Source organism: Corythoichthys intestinalis, chromosome 8 (assembly GCF_030265065.1).
Source record: "Corythoichthys intestinalis isolate RoL2023-P3 chromosome 8, ASM3026506v1, whole genome shotgun sequence".
Lineage (NCBI taxonomy): Eukaryota > Metazoa > Chordata > Actinopteri > Syngnathiformes > Syngnathidae > Corythoichthys > Corythoichthys intestinalis.
Window position 1 is genome coordinate 10,805,075 of NC_080402.1, and position 22,903 is coordinate 10,827,977.

Sequence of the window (22,903 nt, forward strand, 5' to 3'; positions counted from 1 at the left end):
AGACTAAAGCCTGACAATCCCTCTCCCTACGATTAGAAATATCATGGGAAGCAATGTGGGGAAGCAAAGTAGCAATTGCGCTTTTTCTTAACACCTTATGTTATTTCCCAACGCAGAGAAGATATGTCAATTGGTAGCACAGTCATGGTTCCACTTCCCATCATGCATTTGGGTTGAATGGCTGCAGTATCATTGACTGAAAGCTCAACAAATACACTAGACGGCAATATTTAGTCACAATATACAAAGTCACAAGTCTTTCTATCTGTGGATCCCTCTCACAGAAAGAATGTAAATAATGTAAATGCCATCTTGAGGATTTATTTTCATAATAAACAAATACAGTACTTATGTACTGTATGTTGAATGTATATATTCGTCCAAGTTTTATTCATTTTTTTCTTAATGCATTGCCAAAATGTATATGATCGGGAAAAATTATCGGGAATGATTGGAATTGAATCGAGAGCAAAAAAAAGCAATCGGATCGGGAAATATCGGGATCGGTAGATACTCAAACTAAAACGATCGGGATCGGATCGGGAGCAAAAAAAATATGATCGGAACAACCCTAATAAATATAATTAATTACCTTGTTTTCATGGCTGGGTTTAAACAAAAACGGTCTCGCAACGTCTGTAAACGGGGGTTTGCAGTGTAAAAGGGGGAAATTGAAAATAATTCGGAGGATTAATGCGCCATGAATCTGCTATGGCAACATATCGACATATTGTTCTATCAACCACAACAGTTGTTTTGGCTTAAAATATAGCAGTTTCTTTTAAAGAGCAGTGCAAGAGCAGAAACTGCTTTTTCAGTCTTGTCTGTGTTTTCCGCCATATATACTATATATATATATATATATACTATATATATATATATATATATATATATATATATATATATATATATATATATATATATATATATATATATATATATATACATGCAGTATATAGACACACACAGACTGTATGGCTCTCGTGGAATCATATTTTAAAATATGCTTGGTGTTTTGGCTCTCTCAGTCAAAAAAGTTCCCGAACCCTGGTTTAGAGCAAGTGGTAAGTGGGTTAGAAAAGTGTTTTTGCCAACAGGGCTGCTGCTGCGTGGACGCACAGTTGCGTGTTTGCTCACGGAGTTCAACCTGAATAGTTTTGTTGAAGCAGACTCAAATTGTCAGGGCTCTGTGTACTCATCAGAGCATTGGTGGAGCCGAAAACAAAAAATTCCACATAGTACCTTTCAACTTCAGCATTTTGAAACCGATACTGTACCGGTACATTTTTTTCATTCATTCATTCATCTTCTGAACTGCTTACCCTCACGGGGGTGCTGGAGCCTATCCCAGTTTGGAAGCTGGCACCTTGAGCTGTTTTTTTTTTCTTTTAATACTAAATTTCTATACCCAATTCAATGTTAAGTAATTTCTGTCATTGCTTGATCAGACACTGCTTCATTGTTTGCCAATGACGGCGTGAGACGCTCAAATCATTGGTAGTGGGAAGGATGGCAGCAGCTGCCACTCTGGATGTCTACTCACAATAAACTCATTTAAATCCGATTGGACATCAACATCTTCTTGGTAAGGGCGACAAGAGCTTTTTTTACGGCGGCTTTCGTAGCTGGTGGCCATCTTGGCTAGGGAGACCTGCAGTTGGAAATTAGCTCTTGTAAAGTACATATTGGCACGTTATTTTTTAGTACTCGCCGATACCGTTGACATCATTTTAAGGGTGTCGTGCAACAATAATGAATACACTCAGAACACAAAAATTTGTGATTCATGGCACCATTTTATTGTAACTTTCCGAAGTTTAGATTGCCACACTGTTCTCTATGTTCTTTGGATCAAGGTATGTGTAAGGGATTTTCAGATGTTCGTTTCTGTTGTTGATCATGATCGACAGCGCGTCAAGCTGGGCTTTAAAATCCTTTTGCATCTGTCGAGGAGTCGCTTCAGTGAAATGTTCCTCTGGGTAGTGTCCAAGGGGAACCTGTTGACAGAAAGAATATTTATACTACATCAGTTATAAAACAATTATCATTAATTCCAAATCTAAAGTAAATATTTTCGGACAAGGTTTTGAAACCTAATGCCACGGCTAAGCTAGAACTGTCACGGAATGCGAGCAGGCAGGTGGTGTGGACCCAAATGCAGGGAAACAAAAACGCAGCAAAGCAGGTGGCGGGGAACTCAAAAAACGTTTTAATAATAACTAACAAAAACACAAAGTACAACCACAGGGAGCTGGGGATCAAAAAGGCAATGTTCAAACAAAACTTAATCGGAGGGACTGGTACACGAGGACAGGACTTGACATCGCCTTTGACAATGACGCAACAAGGAGTGAAAAGAAACTGGAGCTCATATACACACATGCAGACAACGGGTAATGAGAAAACGAGGAACAGGTGGGGGGGACAGGAGGATGCAGGTTGGAGGTTACACAAGGAGCAGGCACAACAGGTGAAATCAACGGGCAATCACAGGGACACACTAGGAGGAAACCAACACAAAACCTAACAAGAACATGTTGATCTAGTTTACTTGTAACTAAAGATGCACCGATTTCGATACCAGTATCGGCAGGGGGGGCCAATCCGGCCCGAAATGGTTGTATCGGTATCGGCGAGTAACAACAAAGTTGGCGCTGATACCATTTACCGGTCCGATAACACTGAACGCAGCCTTTTTTCTCCTCACTCCACTCTGTGTCGTGTGATCAAACCGGAAATAATGGCGAATTACAAAATAAAAGATATTCAATAGACAGAAAAATTAGGCTCCGTTTATTTACGGAGGAAGAGTAAATCTGTGCTAATGTAAAGCGCTTTGGGCATTGTAACAATGTAGATAAATGTGCTATACAGTGTGGCAAATAAGTATTTAGTCAACCACCAATTGTGTTCTCCTACTTGAAAAGATTAGAGAGGCCTGTAATTGTCAACATGGGTAAACCTCAACCATGAGAGACAGAATAGGGGAAAAAAATACAGAAAATCACATTGTTTGATTTTTAAAGAATTTATTTCCAAATTAGAGTGGAAAATAAGTATTTGGTCACCTACAAACAAGCAAGATTTCTGGCTGTCAAAGGGGTCTAACTTCTTCTACCGAGGTCTAACGAGGCTCCACTCGTTACCTGTATTGATGGCACCTGTTTTAACTCATTATCGGTATAAAAGACACCTATCCACAATCTCAGTCAGTCACACTCCAAACTCCACTATGGCCAAGACCAAAGAGCTGTCGAAGGACACCAGACACAAAGTTGTAGACCTTCACCGGGCTGGGAAGACTGAATCTGCAATTGGTAAAATGCTTAGTGTAAAGAAATCAACTGTGGGAGCAATTATTAGAAAATGGAAGACATACAAGACCACTGATACTCTCCCTCGATCTGGGGCTCCATGCAAGATTTCACCCCGTGGCGTCAAAATGATAACAAGAACGGTGAGCAAAAATCCCACAACCACACGGGGGGACCTAGTGAATGACCTACAGAGAGCTGGGATCACAGTAACAAAGGCTACTATCAGTAACACAATGTGCCGCCAGGGACTTAAATCCTACAATGCCAGATGTGTCCCCGTGCTGAAGAAAGTAAACGTACAGGCCTGTCTGCGGTTCACTAGAGAGCATTTGGATGATCCAGAAGAGGACTGGGAGAATGTGTTATGGTCAGATGAAACCAAAATAGAACTTTTTGGTAGAAACACAGGTTCTCGTGTTTGGAGGAGAAAGAATACTGAATTGCATCCGAAGAACACCGTACCCACTGTGAAGCATGGGGATGGAAAAATCATGCTTTGGGGCTTTTATTCTGCAAAGGGACCAGGACGACTGATCTGTGTAAAGCAGTGCTTCTCAATTATTTTCTGTTACGCCCCCCCAAGGAAGACGTAAATGTTTCGCGCCCCCCCAACTCTCTGCCGCCACTGTAAATAGTATCATTCGTCTATATTACTATTATAAGTACGCCTCAGCCTAACATTGTGTCCTTTTTTTCTATTAAAGAAAAAAAGTAACATAGATCAACTTATAATAAAGTATAACTTTTTTAACATTGTGTTGCTTGTAACAGAAAAGACTTAACGCGCATCAATTTGCCTGAAGTTAAAAAAAATTTTAAAAAAAGTCACATCCAAACTGTAAAAATACACTCAAGGTACATTTTTGACCATTTGATACTGAAAAATAAAATGTAATAAAATCAGTAAATAATAACAAATTCAAATTGATTAGAAACATTTACTCTTCAGGACAACATGCCAAAAACTTTGACCGAAAAAACCCCAAAACTGAATAGAAGGGGGGGGGGGGGGGGGGGTCTTTGGACAGAAGGAAAGTTTTTATTTTCGCTGATTCACCACAGTGCTCACTGGTTTACTGATATAACACTGACAAAGCGGGACGATTGTGAAAATTGGCAGTATTCGGCACATTTTCGCTGAAAAATAGTCAAGCGGCTTATCAATGAGATTGAGGTCTAATGTCTTTAAGTGGCGTCTTAACTGATTTGGCTTCTCCGCTATAATCATTTTTAGACTCAGTAAACAGTGGTCTTTCCTCATTTTCCACTATATTAAAAGTCAAAGGCAAACGGCCCGAAAAAAGCGCATTCTCGGCGGCCGAGGGAGAACCGTAGGGGAGGGCGGTGGTCGTGACGATCCCAAGCCGAAAACGGCACTTCTCGGCCGGACACGTGAGAACCGAAGAAGACAGTGGGTCGCTGCGTGAGTCCAGCTCTGCATGAGTCTCTTCCGTGTGCTCTTGCTTACTTCAAAAATACTGCACGCACTTTGAAAATGAGAGCGCCACTGCCACCCACGGAGTGGATGTGCAAGTACACTTTATTCTAGTACGGCCAAAAAAAAAAAAAAAAAAAGCATGTTCCCCGAAGTCACTCGCGCCCCCCCTGGCATCACTCTGCGCCCCCCTGGGGGGGCGCGCCCCACCATTTGAGAAGTACTGGTGTAAAGGAAAGAATGAATGGGGCCATGTATCGAGAGATTTTGAGTAAAAAATGTCCTTCCATCAGCAAGGGCATTGAAGAGGAGACGTGGCTGCAGCATGACAATGATCCCAAACACACGCCCAGGGCAACAAAGGAGTGGCTTCGTAAGAAGCATGTCAAGGTCCTGGAGTGGCCTAGCCAGTCTCCAGATCTCCACCCCATAGAAAATGACTGAAGCCATTTCGTCTCACCACAAGTTTTGAACAGTCATAACTTGGAAGATCTACAACATATCTGCGCCAAACATCTCGTGCTTGTTGAGTCATACTCTAAAGGGTACTGGAGGGGTCATTTGCATCAAGCCTACAGCGCCAACTAGTGGCAATAGAAAGTCACTCATTTTTCCAATACATGTCCAGTTCTTTTCAGGTTGGTCATTGTAGTTTCAAGACCTTTTGAAATACTTATTTACGGCCCTTGTTCGCCATTAAAAGGAAATATTTTTTTTCAGAGACTCAGGCAGCTTATAGAGCCACAGAATTTGGCACACTTGGTCGAATTGGCCCAGTTAGAAGATTCATTTTGGTTTTGAATAAGGGCTTGGCTGCACAGCTCAGTAGTGGTTCCTTTTTTGTAGTACTCTTAGGTGTGTAAAGAGGCGACTTTCGAGCATGTTAGGTTCTAATGAGATGATTAGAGAGGAGGATCTGCCACCACCCTGACCTGCACACTGTCCGAGTTGCGCTAGATTGCGAGGGCCCGTTTAGTCCTGCTTGCAGGCCTAGTATTGCATTTGGTGTGCTTACAAAGTCTGAGGACTGTTTGCTGAGCAGCCAGACCGTTGCCATTCCCTGAGCTGTTACGTTGATAACAGGCAACGTCTTTAGCATTCTGGCCTCGGTTGTCATCTCCTTTTTAGTCAGTGGTTCGTACTGCAGTGTGGCAGGGGTGTTGGGCATCCAGCCACCGTAGTCGAACTGCAAGGAGGGTTTACAATAAGACCAGAAGTAATACAACGGTTGATGTTTATTACCAGGGTTTACCTGTCCGTTGTTTACAGCTGCATGTTGGCATGAGCCTGTAAACATCACCATAGTGACAAACTTGACCAGTTCAGGCACAGTGGCGAAACTCTTAGGGATTCCTGTGAAGTAAACAAACAAACGAAAAAATCACTTGAGATGCTTGAGATATTCAGGTAAAATGCACTCTCACAAGAACAATTTTCTGTAAAGATCACCTGTTTGTGACTGGGAAAGGAAGCCCTGCTCATAAATGTCCCCAATCCATGTCTGAAGTTCTGTGTCTCGCTGGACCTGGTCATCACTTTTGTAGTAGTACTGTATCACGTCCTGCACAAACCTTTTGAGAGACAAGTTGTATATTTGTTTTCCAAAGTTTTCTTTTCTAATGGGTTAATCTTTTGATTGATTAATATAGGATCATGAGCAGATGAGCAGTACCAATAATATTCTGGGGGTTAAGGATTTCCCCGATCTGATCACATGATTGAAAATTACCAGTTCATATTCAGAGGCTCGGAATCAGGTGTAAAAGATCTAATGTAAAATGTATTTATTTTTCATTTGAAGTACAGTGATCCCTCGCTACTTCGCGCCATCAGTCCATCGCAGATTTTTTTTCAATTTAAATAATAAATAAATAAAGATGAGCTGTCCCGAGCCGATTGCGTCGACTCACTCTGCCTCCTCCCCTCCTGCTCTTTGTTTGTCAGGCAGTGGAATGGAGTTGCTTGTTAAAGTTACCGACGAATGACAGACGTTTGGGCTTGATCTTGCCAGAAACGCGAACTTCAAAGCGCCCCATGTGTCAATCATCGTTTAACTTGTTAAATAGTTGTGTGGCAACCACTGTGTGTAAGTGAGCAGCTTTAGTGGATTTGAGTGGACTCACTCAATGAAGCATTTAATAAAGCCTAGCATTTTTCTACTTTTTTTTTTTTTTTTAATAATTCGGTGCGACATGTTTAGGGTCATCTCACACAAAAATACACACGGTCCCAGTTGAAGCCTGGGACCGTGTGCTTTGGTCAGATGAGACCAAGATTGAGCTTTTTGGCAACACTCTAAGTGGGTCTGGCGTGCCACGAAAGATGCGCATGCTGAAAAGCACCTCATACCCACTGTGAAGTATGGGGGTGGGTCAGTGATGCTGTGGGGTTGTTTCGCTTCCAAAGGCCCTGGGAACCTTGTTAGGGTGCATGGCATCATGAATGCTTTGAAATACCAGGACATTTTAAATCAAAATCTGTTGCCCTCTGCCTGAAAGCTGAAGATGGGTCGTCGCTGAGCCTTTCAGCAAGACAATGACCCTAAACATATGGCCAAATCTACACAGAAATGGTTCACCAGACACAAAATCAAGCTCCTCCCATGGCCATCTCAGTCCCCAGACCTTGTTTTGTTGGCAAAAGGGGGTTGTACAAAGAATTAACACCAGGGGGTGCTAATAATTGTGACACAAAGTATTTGATGTCAAATAATTTTTTCTTTATGTGGGATTTTTTTCCCCACTGAATGAAGGCACTTGTATTGAATGTTGGATTTTTCTCTTTTTTTTCCATTAAGGTCCCATATTATTTGAATTTTAAAAATATATATATTAGAAGCTAAAAAACACATCTTTTTCAGGGGTGCCAATAATTATGGAGGGCACTGTATATACATATATATATATTATATATATATATATATATATATATATATATATATATATATATATATATATATATATATATATATATATATACAGTATATATGTCTAAAAGTTGTAAAGCACCAAAGCAAACAACAGAAATGAATGAAATGAACAAAAAATATTTTTTATAATGAGTCAAAATTATTTTTCGAACGGATCATGTGACTAGCACCTTAGATGGACATTTGCTCTGCATATTATTTAAAAAACAAATATATAGGAGAGGGCAATTTTATTTTTCAAATGATTTTTTTCTTTGTTTGAAAATAATAGTTTTTTTTTTTTTGATTGAAGCAAATTTTTTAGGGATTGAATTAGGGCTGCAGCTATCGAATATTTTAGTAATCGAGTATTCGACTGAAAATTCTATCGATTAATCGAATAATCGGATAAAACATTTTTTTTTTAGGTAAAGAGCAATTATAAATATACATAAGAAAACAAGACATTTCATCTAATATTGAACCATTTTCAGTCGATCAATATCTTTATTTTCGATGTACATTGTTGAAAACAGCTCATCTCAGAAGTGACTAGAAAAAAACAAAAAAACTTTTTTACTGTTTTTACTCAAAAACTTCTTATAAATCTTAAATCTTATAAAATCTTATAAAAAAATATTCTTACCTAAAAATTTCATTACGCTTGATAACACACTAGGGCTGGAGCTATAGATTATTTTAGTAGTGTTAATCGATTAATCGTTGCAGCACTAGATTGAATGATTTAGACACAAATGTCCTACCCATAATATGACCCAAACACAAAAAGGATTGTTAAAATCCAAGAAAACTTTTTAAATTAAAAATTAAGTATTCAAATGCAAATATTTGAGTCTCAAATATTTTTTCGCGTTCAAAAACTTATTTTCTATGGTTCAAATTTTTCTTTTTTTTGATTGAAGCGATTTTTCGTTTGATAATATATATTTTTTGTTTGATGCAACTTATATTTTGGATTGAATAATAAAGACACAAATGTCCTAGCCAAAATGTGGCCCAAACGCAAAACAACATTACTTCAATCAAAAAAGTCGCTTCAATCAAGAAAAATAAATAAATAAATGAAGTGACTTCTCTAAAAAAAAAAATAAAAGAAAAATAGCTTTCAAATGCATTTTTTTGAGTTTCAAATTAATTTTTGCATTCAAACACTTTTTTTTTTTTATCGAATAATGAAGACACAAATCTACCTCCATATGGCTCCGCCCAAGGGATACAATTTTTGACTGGGGTAACTACATTGGCTTGACACAGGCAGGCGTACCATATTCAATGGATGACGATCTTGGCGAAAAGTATAGCTGTCCTAAGCAGCCTGATTTAGAATTCCCCTCAAGAATGATGGGAAACAAAAAAAACACTCATTTTCAACTTATTATTATAAATATTCTTGTTGGTTAATATTATTGCTAACACTGCGTTCTGGGGTCATCAACATGTTGTGCCTCCCCTGCCCCAAAAGTCAAACTCCGCCTATGATATATACGCAAGTTGTTTTTTTTTAAATTATACTTTGGGGAAAAAGTGAAAAGTGACTAGGTGGCCATGGCGACATGTAGCTAGGAGTCCCCCCAAAAAAACAATACTTTATATTGTGCCAAAACACTGTAGAAGTTGTTTCTGAATATAAATGACTAGCAAATTAACTTAATAGTACTTATTCAACTTTGTTCATACAGTAACACAAACACATTAATATCATTTTCTTAAACAAATAGCCGTAGAATTAACAACACTGTTTGCCCATTGGGCTTCGTGACCACTTGATAGCGCCATAGAGGAAATGAACCATCGAGAAGCTTTGAATCAATTGGTGGCAAAGCTTCATTGCTTCAAGAAGCTTCATTTGGCCATACCTGCTCAATGTAAACTCTCACTGCCCTTTTCTATGGCTATTAATTTATTAAATCTTTCCCAATTTGGGAAAAAACACATTTGGATGTGCTTTATCGTCCTCCTTAATACATTAGGGATGCATCGAATCAGGATTCTGTATCGATAGATTCTCAAATCTGGAGATTCGGATTCATGTGCAAAAATATGTTATTGGGGCGTACAGTTGTGGTCAAAAGTTTACATACACTTGTGAAGAACATAATGTCATGGCTCTCTTGAGTTTCCAGTTATTTCTACAACTCTGATTTTTCTCCGATAGAGTGATTGGAACAGATACTTCTTTGTCACAAAAATCATTCATGAAGTTTGGTTCTTTTATGACTTAATTATGGGTTAACAGAAAAAGTGATCAAATCTGCTGGGTCAAAAATATACATACATGGATCGGAAAAAGCGAATCATTGACTTGAACAAGTCAGGAAAGTCACTTGGAGCCATTTCAAAGCAGCTGCAGGTCCCAAGAGCAACAGTGAAAACAATTGTTTGTAAGTATAAAGTGCGTGGCACTGTTTTGTCACTGCCACGATCAGGAAGAAAACGCAAGCTATCACCTGCTGCTGAGAGAAAATTGGTCAGGAGGATGAAGATTCAGCTGAGAATCACCAAAAAGCAGATCTGCCAAGAATTAGAAGCTGCTGGAACACAGGTGTCAGTGTCCACAGTCAAGCGTGTTTTTCATCTCCATGGACTGAGAGGCTGCCGTGCAAGAAGGAAGCCCTTGCTCCAAAAGCGGCATCTTAAGGCTCGACTGAAGTTTGCTGCTGATCACATGGGCAAAGATAAGACCTTCTGGAAGAAAGTTCTGTGGTCAGACGAAACAAAAATCGAGCTGTTTGGCCACAATGCTTAGCAATATGTTTGGAGGAGAAAAGGTGAGGCCTTTAACCCCAAGTACACCATGCCTACGTCAAGCACGGTGGTGGTAGTATTATGCTGTGGGGCTGTTTTGCTGCCAATGGAACTGGTGCTTTACAGAGAGTAAATGGGATAATGAAGAAGGAGGATTACCTTCAAATTCTTCAAGATAACTTAACGTCATCAGCCCGAAGATTGGGTTTTGGGCGCAGTTGGGTGTTCCAACAAGACAATGACCCCAAACACACATCAAAAGTGGTAAAGGAATGGCTAAATCAGGCTAGAATTAAGGTATTCGAATGGCCTTCCCAAAGTCCTGACTTAAACCCCATTGAGAACTTGTGGACAATTCTGAAGAAACAAGTCCATGTCAGAAAGCCATCATATTTAACTGAACTGCACCAATTCTGTCAAGAGGAGTGGTCAAAGATTCAACCAGTAGCTTGCCAGAAGCTTGTGGATGGCTACCAAAAGCGCCTAATTGAAGTGAAAATGGCCGAGGGACATGTTACCAAATATTAGCGCTGCTGTATGTATATTTTTGACCCAGCAGATTTGATCACTTTTTTCTGTTCACCCATAATAAAGTCATAAAAGAACCAAACTTCATGAATGTTTTTTGTGACAAAGAAGTATCTGTTCCAATCACTCTATCAGAGAAAAATCAGAGTTGTAGTAATAACTGGAAACTCTAGAGAGCCATGACATTATGTTCTTCACAAGTGTATGTAAACTTTTGACCACAACTGTACATACTAAGGGTTTGACGGAGCTGTTCGGGCCATCGTGAGTAAAATAGTGAAAAGAAACTTCGAGGTCTGCACATTCATCCACTACAAAGATTGGTAGAGCTTGGCATTGCAATGGTTTTTCATGCACAATGTCTTACTTGAACATGATGTCCCAAAGTTTGAATCCATCCTCTCTGTAGTAGTAGTGTGGCACATCTTGCATGCCGCGATCGACAATGTCTTCACGGATGCAAAGGGACCTGTAGGTGATCGAGGACAGCGATCTTGCCAATAGCTTGTTCAAAGAGTCTCCACCAGAAGCTGCAAACTGAGGAACAGTCCAATACATCACGTAAAGGGAGGATGTTTAACTTTCTCTTGAACTCAAAGGATGGTTTTTACCAGGGTGAAGACTCCAGTGGGTCCTATCAGGGCTTTGCGTGCCATTACATTGATCTGTAGAGTGTAGCGAGTGTGGGGTATGAGGAGCTAAAGGGATAAAAAGAAAGACCGGGAAAATAAATTGTGAGACTAAAGAAGTCTTGATGAACAAAAACACTTGGTTAAAACCACGTTGGGTAAGCTCATGTCACCTTGTATAGGGGGTGCACCCTGGGCAGATTGCGTAGCAGTGAAACAGCAAAAACTTCACACAGCAAATGAGTGCGCAGCAAATGTGCGTTGATCTGGTGTTCCTGGAAATCTGCGCTTCTCACAAAAGTCTTCGCCAACTGCCAGTCGTGTTTAGAGTCCGTTGGGGCAAATATGGGGTTGTCTTCACCTGGAATTTGCTTCAGCTGTAGGAGTGGGATGAGATGTAACCAGATAAAAATGGACAGTTGAGATGTTTTTTATTTTGTTTTTTTTTAAACTGCAGATGCTACATTGATCTTAAATGTAGGTCTCATGCTTCATCTAAGATAGAACCTGAGATACAGCTCCACTTTGCCTCAGACATACTGGGTTGTCGAGCCTCTTCAAATCAAAATCTGTGTTGATTTGCAGGCCAAATCCTAGGCAACCAAACTGGAAACCCTCGACACCTAGGAGTCCGCTACCTCAATCTGGGGCTCCCTAGCTTGGATCTGTGTAGGGCTGCAGCTATCGAATATTTTAGTAATCGAATAATCGACTGAAAATTCTATCGATTAATCGGATAAAACAAATATATTTTTATGTGAAGAGCAATTATAAATATACATGAGAAAACAAGACATTTCATCTAATCTTGAACTATTTTCAGTCAATCAATGTCTTTATTTTCAATGTATATTGTTGAAAACAGCCAACAATTGCATCTCAGATGTAACTAGAATAAAAAAAAGACTAATTCACTGCTTTCACTCAAAAAACCTTTAGATCATATTAAAAAAATATATATATATAAATATTAGGGCTGTCAAACGATTAAAATTTTTAATCGAGTTAATTACAGCTTCAAAATTAATTAATCGTAATTAATCGCAATTCAAACCATCTATAAAATATGCCATATTTTTCTGTAAATTATATATATATTTTGTCAAATGAATTGTTGGAATGGAAAGATAAGACACAAGATGGATATAGACATTCAACATACGGTACATAAGGACTGTATTTGTTTATTATAACAATAAATCAACAAGATGGCATTAACATTATTAACATTCTGTTAAAATGATCCATGGATAGAAAGACTTGTAGTTCTTAAAAGATAAATTAGTACAAGTTATAGACATTTTATATTAAAACCCCTCTTAATGCTTTCGTTTTAATAAAATTTGTAAAATTTTCAATCAAAAAATAAACTAGAAGCCCACCATTGTTGATGTCAATAATTACTTACACAATGCTCATGGGGGCTGAAGCCTATAAAATCAGTCGCACCCAAGCGCCAGCAGAGGGCAGCAAAACTCCATAAAACAATTAACAAGTGGGAATTTCACTCTACTGTCATTTAAGTCTGTCTGAGCGGGACATGTGCGTTAATTGCGTCAAATATTTTAACGAGATTAATTTAAAAAATTAATTACCGCCCGTTAACGCGATAATTTTGACAGCCCTAATAAATATATATATATATAACTAAAAATGCCGTTACGCTTGATAACATACATCACTTAAAAGTTAGGATTTCTTCCCACGTGTTTCAATTGAATTTCTATTTGTGTCAAGCCATTTTTAAGTTTTAATTAAGTTTTAAGTTACTAATGATTTAACGTGCATAGTCCGTAACTGTCCAGTCAACATTTTGAGTTCCACAACAATTCTGTTTTATTGTATACTGTATATATTAGGCACAAGGTGTACATTTAACTAGGGCTGTCAAACGATTAAAAATTTTAATCGAGTTAATCACAGCTTAAAAATTAATTAATCGTAATTAATCGCAATTCAAACCATCTCTAAAATATGCCATATTTTTTCTGTAAATTATTGTTGGAATGGAAAGATAAGACAAGACGGATATATACATTCAACATACTGTACATAAGTACTGTATTTGTTTATTATAATAATAAATCCACATGATGACATTAACATTATTAACATTGTTTCTGTGACAGGGATCCACGGATAGAAAGACTTGTAATTCTTAAAGGATAAATGTGAGTTTGAATATTGTGACTAAATATTGCCATCTAGTGTATTTGTTGAGCTTTCAGTAAATGATACTGTAGCGACTTAACTGTTCTGCCCAAATGCATGATGGGAAGTGGTGCAACCATGACTGTGTGGTGGCTGAACATGCTATATCTTCTCTGTATTGGATAAACTACAGGGTGTTAAGAAAAAGATCAACTCCTGTCATTCTTCCCCGTGTCGCTTACCACAATATTTATAGTTGCTGTGGGAGAGATGACAAAGCTTTTGCCAATTGAAAGCACGGCCCCAATGAAGGCTTTTATCTACTCCACTCACTTGACACTGCCTCTTATCTCTGTAAAGAAGTAAAATGATGCCATCGTAGGCTGTTTGCGGCAATTCGTGAATGAGTCATACTGCGAATATTTTCACATGATTAATTAGAAATAATTCATTATCGCCCGTTAACGCGATAAATTTGAAAGCCCTACATTTAACAAAACAAAATAAATGCATTCATTTTGGATGAAATGCATAACTGATGCTACAACAATCTAACGATATACTGGCAAGCGGGGTGGCCAGTGGGGTGGCCAACCAATTTATAGGGGTGGCCGTGGCCACCCCATGGTGGCGTCACTGGACCTCTGTAATTGCCAACAAAGGCTATAACTTGCCTCACCTAACGTTTACGTCTGATGATGGGGAATCTCTTCACCTCGCTCACAACCTCAGGCATACACAGCAATGATAGTTTAAGAGATTCAGACTTATAAAAGATTAAACTAATATATTACCTGAATGGCAATAGGCTTTAGCCTGTCGTCTGTTTGATGAAGCAAGACAAGAGGAGCCATAAAGTACTGCTGAATCCCTTGTATGGTGTTGGCTGGCATTCCATCTAGGTTTTTGTAGTCACACAGGTATATGTTGCCTTTCTGTATGAGGGCAAACAAACGCAAATACATTGTAGATATTGCATGTTCTGGTGGTGCTATACTGTACGAACTAGATGTGCGAACGTGTCGAGAATGTGAAACAAACTGTTACCTTCAACTCTTTAGTCAAGTTTGAGCCTTTGGGGATGAAGACCATGTCATCTGTCACCGGAAAATTCTTGGGCAGCTCAAAGCATCGTCGAATCAAAGTGGGATGGATGCCGTTTAGAAACTGGTATGCGAAAAACCAATTCTCTTCCCAGTGCTTCCTGGCATAAACTGCAAAAGTTCAATGTACAAATATCATTGCAAGTATCAACACTTTTTTCTTCTTAAATTATTCTGCAACACATTAAATCTAATAAAAACTTGATTAATCAAACTAATTATTTTATTGAACCAGTTACTTAAAGCCACACTTGGTAGGTTTCAGTTTTAGGAGATTTTAGCGACGCCGGTGGACAAAAGCGGTAGTGTTTTGCCTTAACACTACAAGTCCCAGAGAATTCTGGTACTCCTACTAGTCCCAAACAATGGGCGATATGGCCTCTGCCCCAGAAAACCCAGAGGTGGCAAAAATGACCCAAGTGCTTTTGAATTGGCAAGTCGTTGTCGGACAGAAAACAGCCGTTCATATGGAAATACAACCACTAGACTGAACATTTTCAGACACAATGACCACAATCCATACTCCATGCCCCTGATTCAGTCCTTCTAAACTATAGACACAATTCCTGCTTTACACTCAAATTGCAGTTCTAAAACACTTTTTTTTTTCTTCTTCAAAACAATGTACACATTTGGGCCATTTGATCTGTCGTTATGTGTGGAGTATAGGAGAAGTGAATTTAAAAATGTGTACAAAGTGTCAAACTTCATAAATGAATGTAATTAAATAAATGTAGCTTGACTTGAACTGACACAAACTATCACATGAGTCACGGAGGAGAGACCAAATCGGGCATTGCGAGGGAATATTAGGAGTGTTTGTCTTGGGAAAGGCCTAGTATTAAGGAAGACTGCGTTTCCCAAGAGGACCAGTGCTGCGTTTTCCATGAGAAACAGCGCACAACCGCTTTGTCGTAAAATAATCAATCAATCAAAAATTAATCTCCCGGTCGCCTGCAGATGGATTAAACAACATTTCTGTTTCCAGCAGCTGTGTGAAGGATGAAAAGTAATAAGGTATTGAATCCAGTTGTGGCTAAACAATAGTATACGACAGTTAGCAACTGTGTGGCTAAACTCCCTACCCCATCCTAACTGGTCAGCGCTAACCAGTTCAGTTGAGGGGGAGATAAAGGCGTGCCCGCCTATAGAGCGCTATTCTCTGCATGGGCCCGGGGAGCCCCCCGCTCTCGTCTCCGGTTGCCAAGGGGGGGTCGAAGTCTCGATTGTGTCAAGACTTCGATCCCCCTCGGCCCTCTTCACATGCCCGCCTAGAGAGCGCTATACTCGGCTTGGATTTGGGTCAAGACAATCAACCCTGCCGCCGTGTGTGGCATGAGTCGGGGTAGTTTTGTGTGATTTTTTCTTTTTGAAAGGCGAGGAAGAGACTTGGAAGAGCTGCTGAATTCATGTTAGCATATCGCCTATCTCTCACGCCTCCCGTTTTGTTTACACTCTTTCCTCCGTCTCCGAAGCCAGGGCAGGGAAATGACAAAAAACGGATTAAATCCAGTGGCATAAAATACCATTCGGGAGGTTTAAGAAGTGGGCAGTTCTGACTATTATGCAGTAATTTAGCCCTGTCGTACTGAATAAATGCATTTTTAATACCGTATTGGCCCGATTATAAGACGGTCCTGATTATAAGACGACCCCCTTTTATTCAAGACTCAAGTTTGAAAAAAAGACTTTTTGAACACCAAATTAATTTTTGTACAGTAAATAATTACAGTACATCTGAAACAAATGATTATAACAATATATGTGAGAGAAAAAGCATGTTATTTTGCCTCATTCAAATCTTAATATCTGAACATTTAAATATGTAAACTAAAGCGCAATCACATTCGTAAATGAATGGCTTCTGGTTTTTGAAATGTAAATAAACCAATTTATTGTGATAAAAAAACAAAATTGCAATAACTGCATTAACCATCAAAGTGAAGTCTAACTCTAGTCTTGAAATAAATCTGAATAAGGAAAAACATTGCAGTAAAATAATGCAAATTGGTCAAACTTGAGAGTAGCTGAGATCTGTCATGACAGAACATCGCTTCAATGATATCTGGCGCCATCTAGCGTCGTGAATGGGTATAATGTCCAGACCGCAAATATAAGACGACCCCGACTTTTTGAGTCTTATTTTAATGCAAAAAACACCGTCATATATTCGGGCCAATACGGTATTTCATATTCCATTTAGCACAAGACTTATTTGTCATGACCATAGAATTTATTTAGCAATTGGGGAAAATTACTTACTGTAGATGAAAAGAATATCCTGCAAAAATTGATTGGAAATTAAAGTACAGAGATATAAACAATGATGACATTTTGCTGCTCACTGTCGTATTTTCCTTGTTCTGAATCTTCCTCCTCCATTGGGCTGAATTCTACCAACTGAAATCGTTACACTGCCAACGTCATCACCCAGATGGAGGCGCTAGAGCGCTATAATGACAGGCGGGGCTAAACGGCAGATTAAAAGATAGGGTTGGGAATCTCTGGTATGAAGCCGATTCGATATGTATCTAGATACACAGGTTACGATTCGATTAAAAAACGATACATTTTTAAGGCAGAGTGATTCGATACGATTCGACACAATTTAAGAACGATACGGTTTGATACAGTGTGAAAACGATACGATAGTAAACATTTGTTGTTTGTTCTTACAGTATTTTAAACTGATGAAAAAGACCAAATTTCTACATGCAAAATTAAACAACAAAAGTTCATACCAATGTATGTTTATTTTTGAGACATGAAAAAAAAAAAATAAGGCCAACTAGATGACCATCATTTTGTTGGCTGGGATTGATTATAAAATAAAACTCCAGTGACAGACAACAATAAAGTTCAGTAATTCAATCGCTGTATTTCCTGGTGTTTTGAACACAAGAGGTAGGTAATTTAAGTGCAACCTTTCAACGTAAACATCTTACACCATCTTACATCGGCACCATTCAAGTGTCTGCACGACCGTTATTTTCGCGCGCCGATGGGAATTTTTCAAACCGCCCCGAAAATTTTTCCGTTCGCCCGTAAACGGCAATTTTCTGGAAAAAAAAAAAGTTTCAAAATGTATCTAGTCCTACAATTTTTTACCAAATCAAATAATTTGGGCATCAAAAATTCCGGGATGGTGAGGGGTATAAAATTTGTATACAGAATTTGGAAAAAATTTACGGTTCCATGGAAATTTGCCAAAAACTTTCCCATTCATTTCTAATGGGAGAATTTCCCATTCACTTCCAATGGGATTTCCAATGGAATTTACATTGCATTGATGCCATTGACGGCCATGCATGTAAGTTGATACCATTGACGTCCATGGACGTCCAAATTTTTTCCCATTCATTTTAAATGGCAAAAAAAAAAAAAAAATGTCCCCAAATCAACAGGAAATGACCAAATATCAATAGGACGTGTACCCCAAATGTCCCCGATTGCATTGATGCTTATGGAGGGTGATGCCATTGACGTCCATGGACGTCCAAACTTCCCATTCATTTCCAATGGCATTTCAGCATGTTTTTTCATTTTATTGATGCCAATGTACTTAGATTCCATTGACACCTATGTAAGTTGATACCATTGACGTCAATGGACGTCCAATTTTTTTCCCCATTCATTTTCAATGGCAAAAAAAAAACAATATCCCCAAGTCAACAGGAAATGACCAGATATCAATAAGACAAGTACCCCAAATGTCCCCGATTGTATTGACGCTTATGGAGGGTGCTGCCATTGACGGACATGGACGTCCAAGTCTCTCAATGATTTCTAATGGCATTTACTTTGTTTCATGCCATTGACTAGCATTATTGTCCATTCTATTGATAGACCTGAGTGGGGCTAAGATCTGTATCTCCACAGAGGAAAGACCCAGGTGTAATTTCTCCCGAAATTGCAGTTTCTAGTTTGATGTGTGCTGTCTCACTTGTGGTGCGGTGATCCTTGGCGTGCAGCAGTGGGGAAGGCACTGCGCAGCATTACTTAAGTGCAAGCTAATTATGTGTCATTCACTTCCACATCGCTTGGTACCTAAGTCTAGCAAAGCAATGGTATGAACGCGGATAATCGGTTATTGAGCTCGCGATAGCCGAGTCCTTGTTGTACCATCGATACATCTATGATTTACTGGCTATTTACTGTCGAATAGATAGTTTGCTATCGGTACAGCCGACTCGCTCGCCTATAAAACCGGATATCCGGTCGTATCGGTTTATCGTTCTCAAGCTTATTAAAAGACTCATTTTTCGTCACCTGGGCTTTGCCAAATTGTTTTATATTAGGGTGACCAAACGTCCTCTTTTGCCCGGACAAGTCCTACTTTCACGCAGTATCGTCGTCGTCCGGGCGGGTTTTATAAATTCATAAAAATGTCCGGTTTTTATGATTTTTCACGGGACACATTTGAAGAGAATCCCTCCGGCCGCTGGGTGGCAGCGCCTGCCTGCGATGACATGGCTCCTAGTAGTAGGGAGGGAAGAAGAAGTTCTTGTTTTTGTTGGCAGTTTACCCCTATCATGAGGCATTACCGCCATCTACTGGGTTGACGATTTGGCCACAACGCCTGCCCAGTTGTTAAGTTTTTTATGATAAATACGTATAATAATGGCAACTGTTGACTTCTGTCGGAGCTTCGACTGTAAAATCCCGTTTGGTGTCGCATCGTTGCGCTGCCGATGATTGTAAACTTTTATAGCAAAGTTTTATTTTTGCCTCAGCTAGCTATGAGTAAGCTAAACCACACTTGGCATTATGGGAAACGTAGTTTTGAACTGCTACGTTTGGAAACATGCTGGTTGAATAGTTTGTCAGTTTATTTCGGTTATTGTTTGTGTGCAATCTAGAACATTGAGAATATCAATTGAATGGGAATAACAATTTGTCAAGGGCAATTGTCGTGAATGTAATTTATAAGCCTACTGTGTGTATGTGTATTGACTAGACTACATTTCCTTGGGTCTGCGTTATATTATATCTATCTATCTATATCTATGTCTATATATATATGTCTATATATATATATGTATATATATATATATATATATATATATATATATATATATATATATATATATATATATATATATATATATATATATACAGTATATGTATGTATTTTTTTTAGTCATTATTATTAATTTTTTTTTTTTTTTTTTAATCAAAGTGCATTTTTCCATCCAGAGTGAGGGGGCACACTTTAAATATATTAAAGTGATATAGGCATCTTTGAGTGAACTTCGAGTATCTTGAGGCCGGGCTGAGTGTCCTCTTTTTTGGAAATCAAAATATGGTCACCCTATTTTATATAGTCGAATCGTCTCATAATATGATTTTAATTCACATGATAATGCTATTTAAGATTTTTTCATGGTGTCACAGGCACTTTAAAATTACAGTACGACAGCTCTATGTATGAAAAGTATGAAAGGATGAAGACAGAACCGTAAGGCTTTACTACCTGACAAATGAGTATGTCTCTCACAGAACACATCCTTGATATGGTCAAGATTTTTCCAATTTTCGTGGTTGTCAGTCAGTCCTTTTAGCTCAAGCTCAGCCAACCTGGTAAAAAAAAAAAAAGCAGCTTTTTCCAAAAACTTCCACGTACGAAATGTACATCACAGTATGACTCAGTTCAAGACATTAACCTCGCACATTTGTTGTACTTGTTCTTACCCTGTCAACGCTGTGTAACCAAACTCAATTTCTTTGGTAAAGGAGAACTGCACTTCAGCAGGCAAGCTCATAGGACCATCTGCCTTAATGGTGTGGGGCACACCTGGGGCGTACACACTCCAGCTGATGGGAGGTTTAAAGGTTAGCGTAGCTTCTTACAGAATGCTTTCCATGCAAAAAAAGGAAATATCAAAGCTGTACAGAGTGAAATCTTACCTATAGTCTTCACTTCTTTGAATCAGCTCATTCTTTCTCGCATATTTACCGAGAGGGCTGGTTTCATCAAAGATCCTTAAGGCTGGCAGAAAACCGTATCGCATGAAGATTATTAACGGACAATACACAAAGGCATGCATCTAAACATACAAACCAACCCACCTTTGCCCTCCCTAAAGCGGTGCGTCTCACTGTCACTGAGCCAGCAATAGACAGGAAAAGTGTAGATGTCGCCCTCATGACTTTTGATTTCTACCTTATCAGGGAACCAAGCATCATCGGGACAAAGGAGGCGTGGTCGTTTGTCTAGCTCTATCAGTATCAGTTGTCCAAGGGAGTTTGGGCAGGAAACAGTGTAAGTAGACACCTACAAAAAAATTGGAGAAATGTTTTCGGGACTTTTTTTTGTCATTTTCATTTTAGCTCCATTCAAGTCAGGATAGAGAAATCCTACACCTGCATAAAGACTAGAGCTGTCCCGACTAGTCGACATCATCGACGTCATCGATGACGTAAATCCGTCGACGGTTAATGAAGGGTTAAAAAAAATATATCCGTGGAAAGTTCAGAATGTCAGACGCTCTGTATGCAAGCGGGGAAAGCGGCGCAAAACCAAAAAAGCGCACCAGAGTGTCCAAAATATTGACTTATTTCAAAGAAACAAAGGAGGGTACACTCTTGTGTCCTGTCTCGTCAATGCCAAGCTTGGCTGCACGTCGGCCGTGAATAAACACCTACAGTGCCGTCACCCAGTTTGTAAGTCCATCTAACTAACATATGACATATTTTACTGAAGTTGCTAAGCCTGTCGCGATATGCAATCAGTACATTTATCGCACGGCAAATAAAAATGAGGGCAGTAATTTTCACGGCTGCATATTATCGCTGCGCTCGTGCGTGCATGTGTGCTGATGGCATATGAGACTCCAGTTCCTTTCTCTTATCAACACGCTGTAGAATTAAAGTGCAGACATACAGAATAAGAAAACACATCTATATTAAACACTGTAACGTTAGCACTGCTACACTGAGGTGAATGGGGGGAAAAAAGGCAATCTACTTTAGCCTGCTATAAAACATCGGCAGTCGTCTTGTGACAGCAAACTTGCGGTTAAAAGGTGACACTTCAAACATGAAAAATCGCTAGTTAACAGCATTTGCAAACAAACAAAAAAAAAGACAAAAAAATAATCTAATACTGACACTACGTGCAATGACACAAAGTGCTTTTTTTTTCGCGGTTTAGCGAATGTACTTCCGGTGAACATTTCAAAATAAAAGCATGTCATGTTTGTCATATAACTAGCGATTTCTGGAGTTAATCCCACATACTTCAAAATTCAGATTCTACACTAAGAATACCTTTAAAATGACACCCTTTATGAAAAATCTGATTGGCAATGAATAATTATCGTAATATTATTATATATAGTACTATACTATAATATTAATGCTAGGTGTTTTTTTTAAGAATTGTTTTGAATCATGTTGGAAAGGCGAAGTCATTGTTCTGAATCTGTTTACATTCCATTCTTTTGCACTAGTTAATTCTATCAGCATTTGAACTCATTGTTTATTTGTGATTTATTATTGTTATTTATGTGTTTATTTGTACTTTAATAAATAATTTAAGTGTTCCAATATGTTTTTCTGAATTCATAAGCGTCATCAAAACTTTCATTGCTAAATTAGTAAAAAAAAAAAAAAAAATTTTTTTTAATTATTAGATTAGTCGACTAATCGTAAAAATAGTCGGCTGACTAATCTGGAGAAATTTAGTCGTTTTGGACAGCCTTAATAAAGACTTTAGAATTTAGAATTTTAAAATCCTCTGATTGCTATTCCTAAGGTGTTAAGATTCAGGCGCATCATTCTAAGAAATTTGTGTAGCACACCCAAAGAAAAAGTTATTTCAACATGTTTTCCATACTTACTGATCCAGCGCAGATGTACAAAGAATTCAGCCAAGTGCGGTCACTTTCACCATACTCGCCCACAAGTTTAATGTGCACGTTGTTCAAGGTGGTGGCGTTAACGCGTTCGCCAGTGTAGACGGTCACCTCGTAATCGACCATTGTTGTTCTTGACTGAGGAGGAATCCTAATAAGAAGCGGTACGGTGCTTCTATCAGCTACAGCTAAGCACTCACACCTTCGTTT

The 22,903-nt window shown here is 38.8% G+C and overlaps 1 protein-coding gene across 1 annotated transcript; it reads right to left on the minus strand.

Annotated features, from left to right (window-relative positions):
* Window positions 1–1,785: 1,785 nt before the first annotated feature.
* Window positions 1,786–22,860, minus strand: LOC130919964 (polyunsaturated fatty acid lipoxygenase ALOX15B-like). The gene is made up of 14 exons (XM_057842646.1): window positions 22,679–22,860; window positions 20,907–21,111; window positions 20,745–20,826; window positions 20,529–20,651; window positions 20,311–20,414; window positions 14,782–14,948; window positions 14,529–14,669; window positions 11,757–11,960; window positions 11,566–11,652; window positions 11,322–11,491; window positions 6,202–6,323; window positions 6,005–6,105; window positions 5,768–5,938; window positions 1,786–1,997 (listed from the first exon to the last, which is right to left on the minus strand). The coding sequence occupies exons 1-14, from the start codon at window positions 22,817–22,819 to the stop codon at window positions 1,818–1,820; spliced, it is 1,998 nt and encodes a 665-aa protein (XP_057698629.1). The 5' UTR covers window positions 22,820–22,860; the 3' UTR covers window positions 1,786–1,817.
* Between the last annotated feature and the right edge of the window lie 43 nt (window positions 22,861–22,903).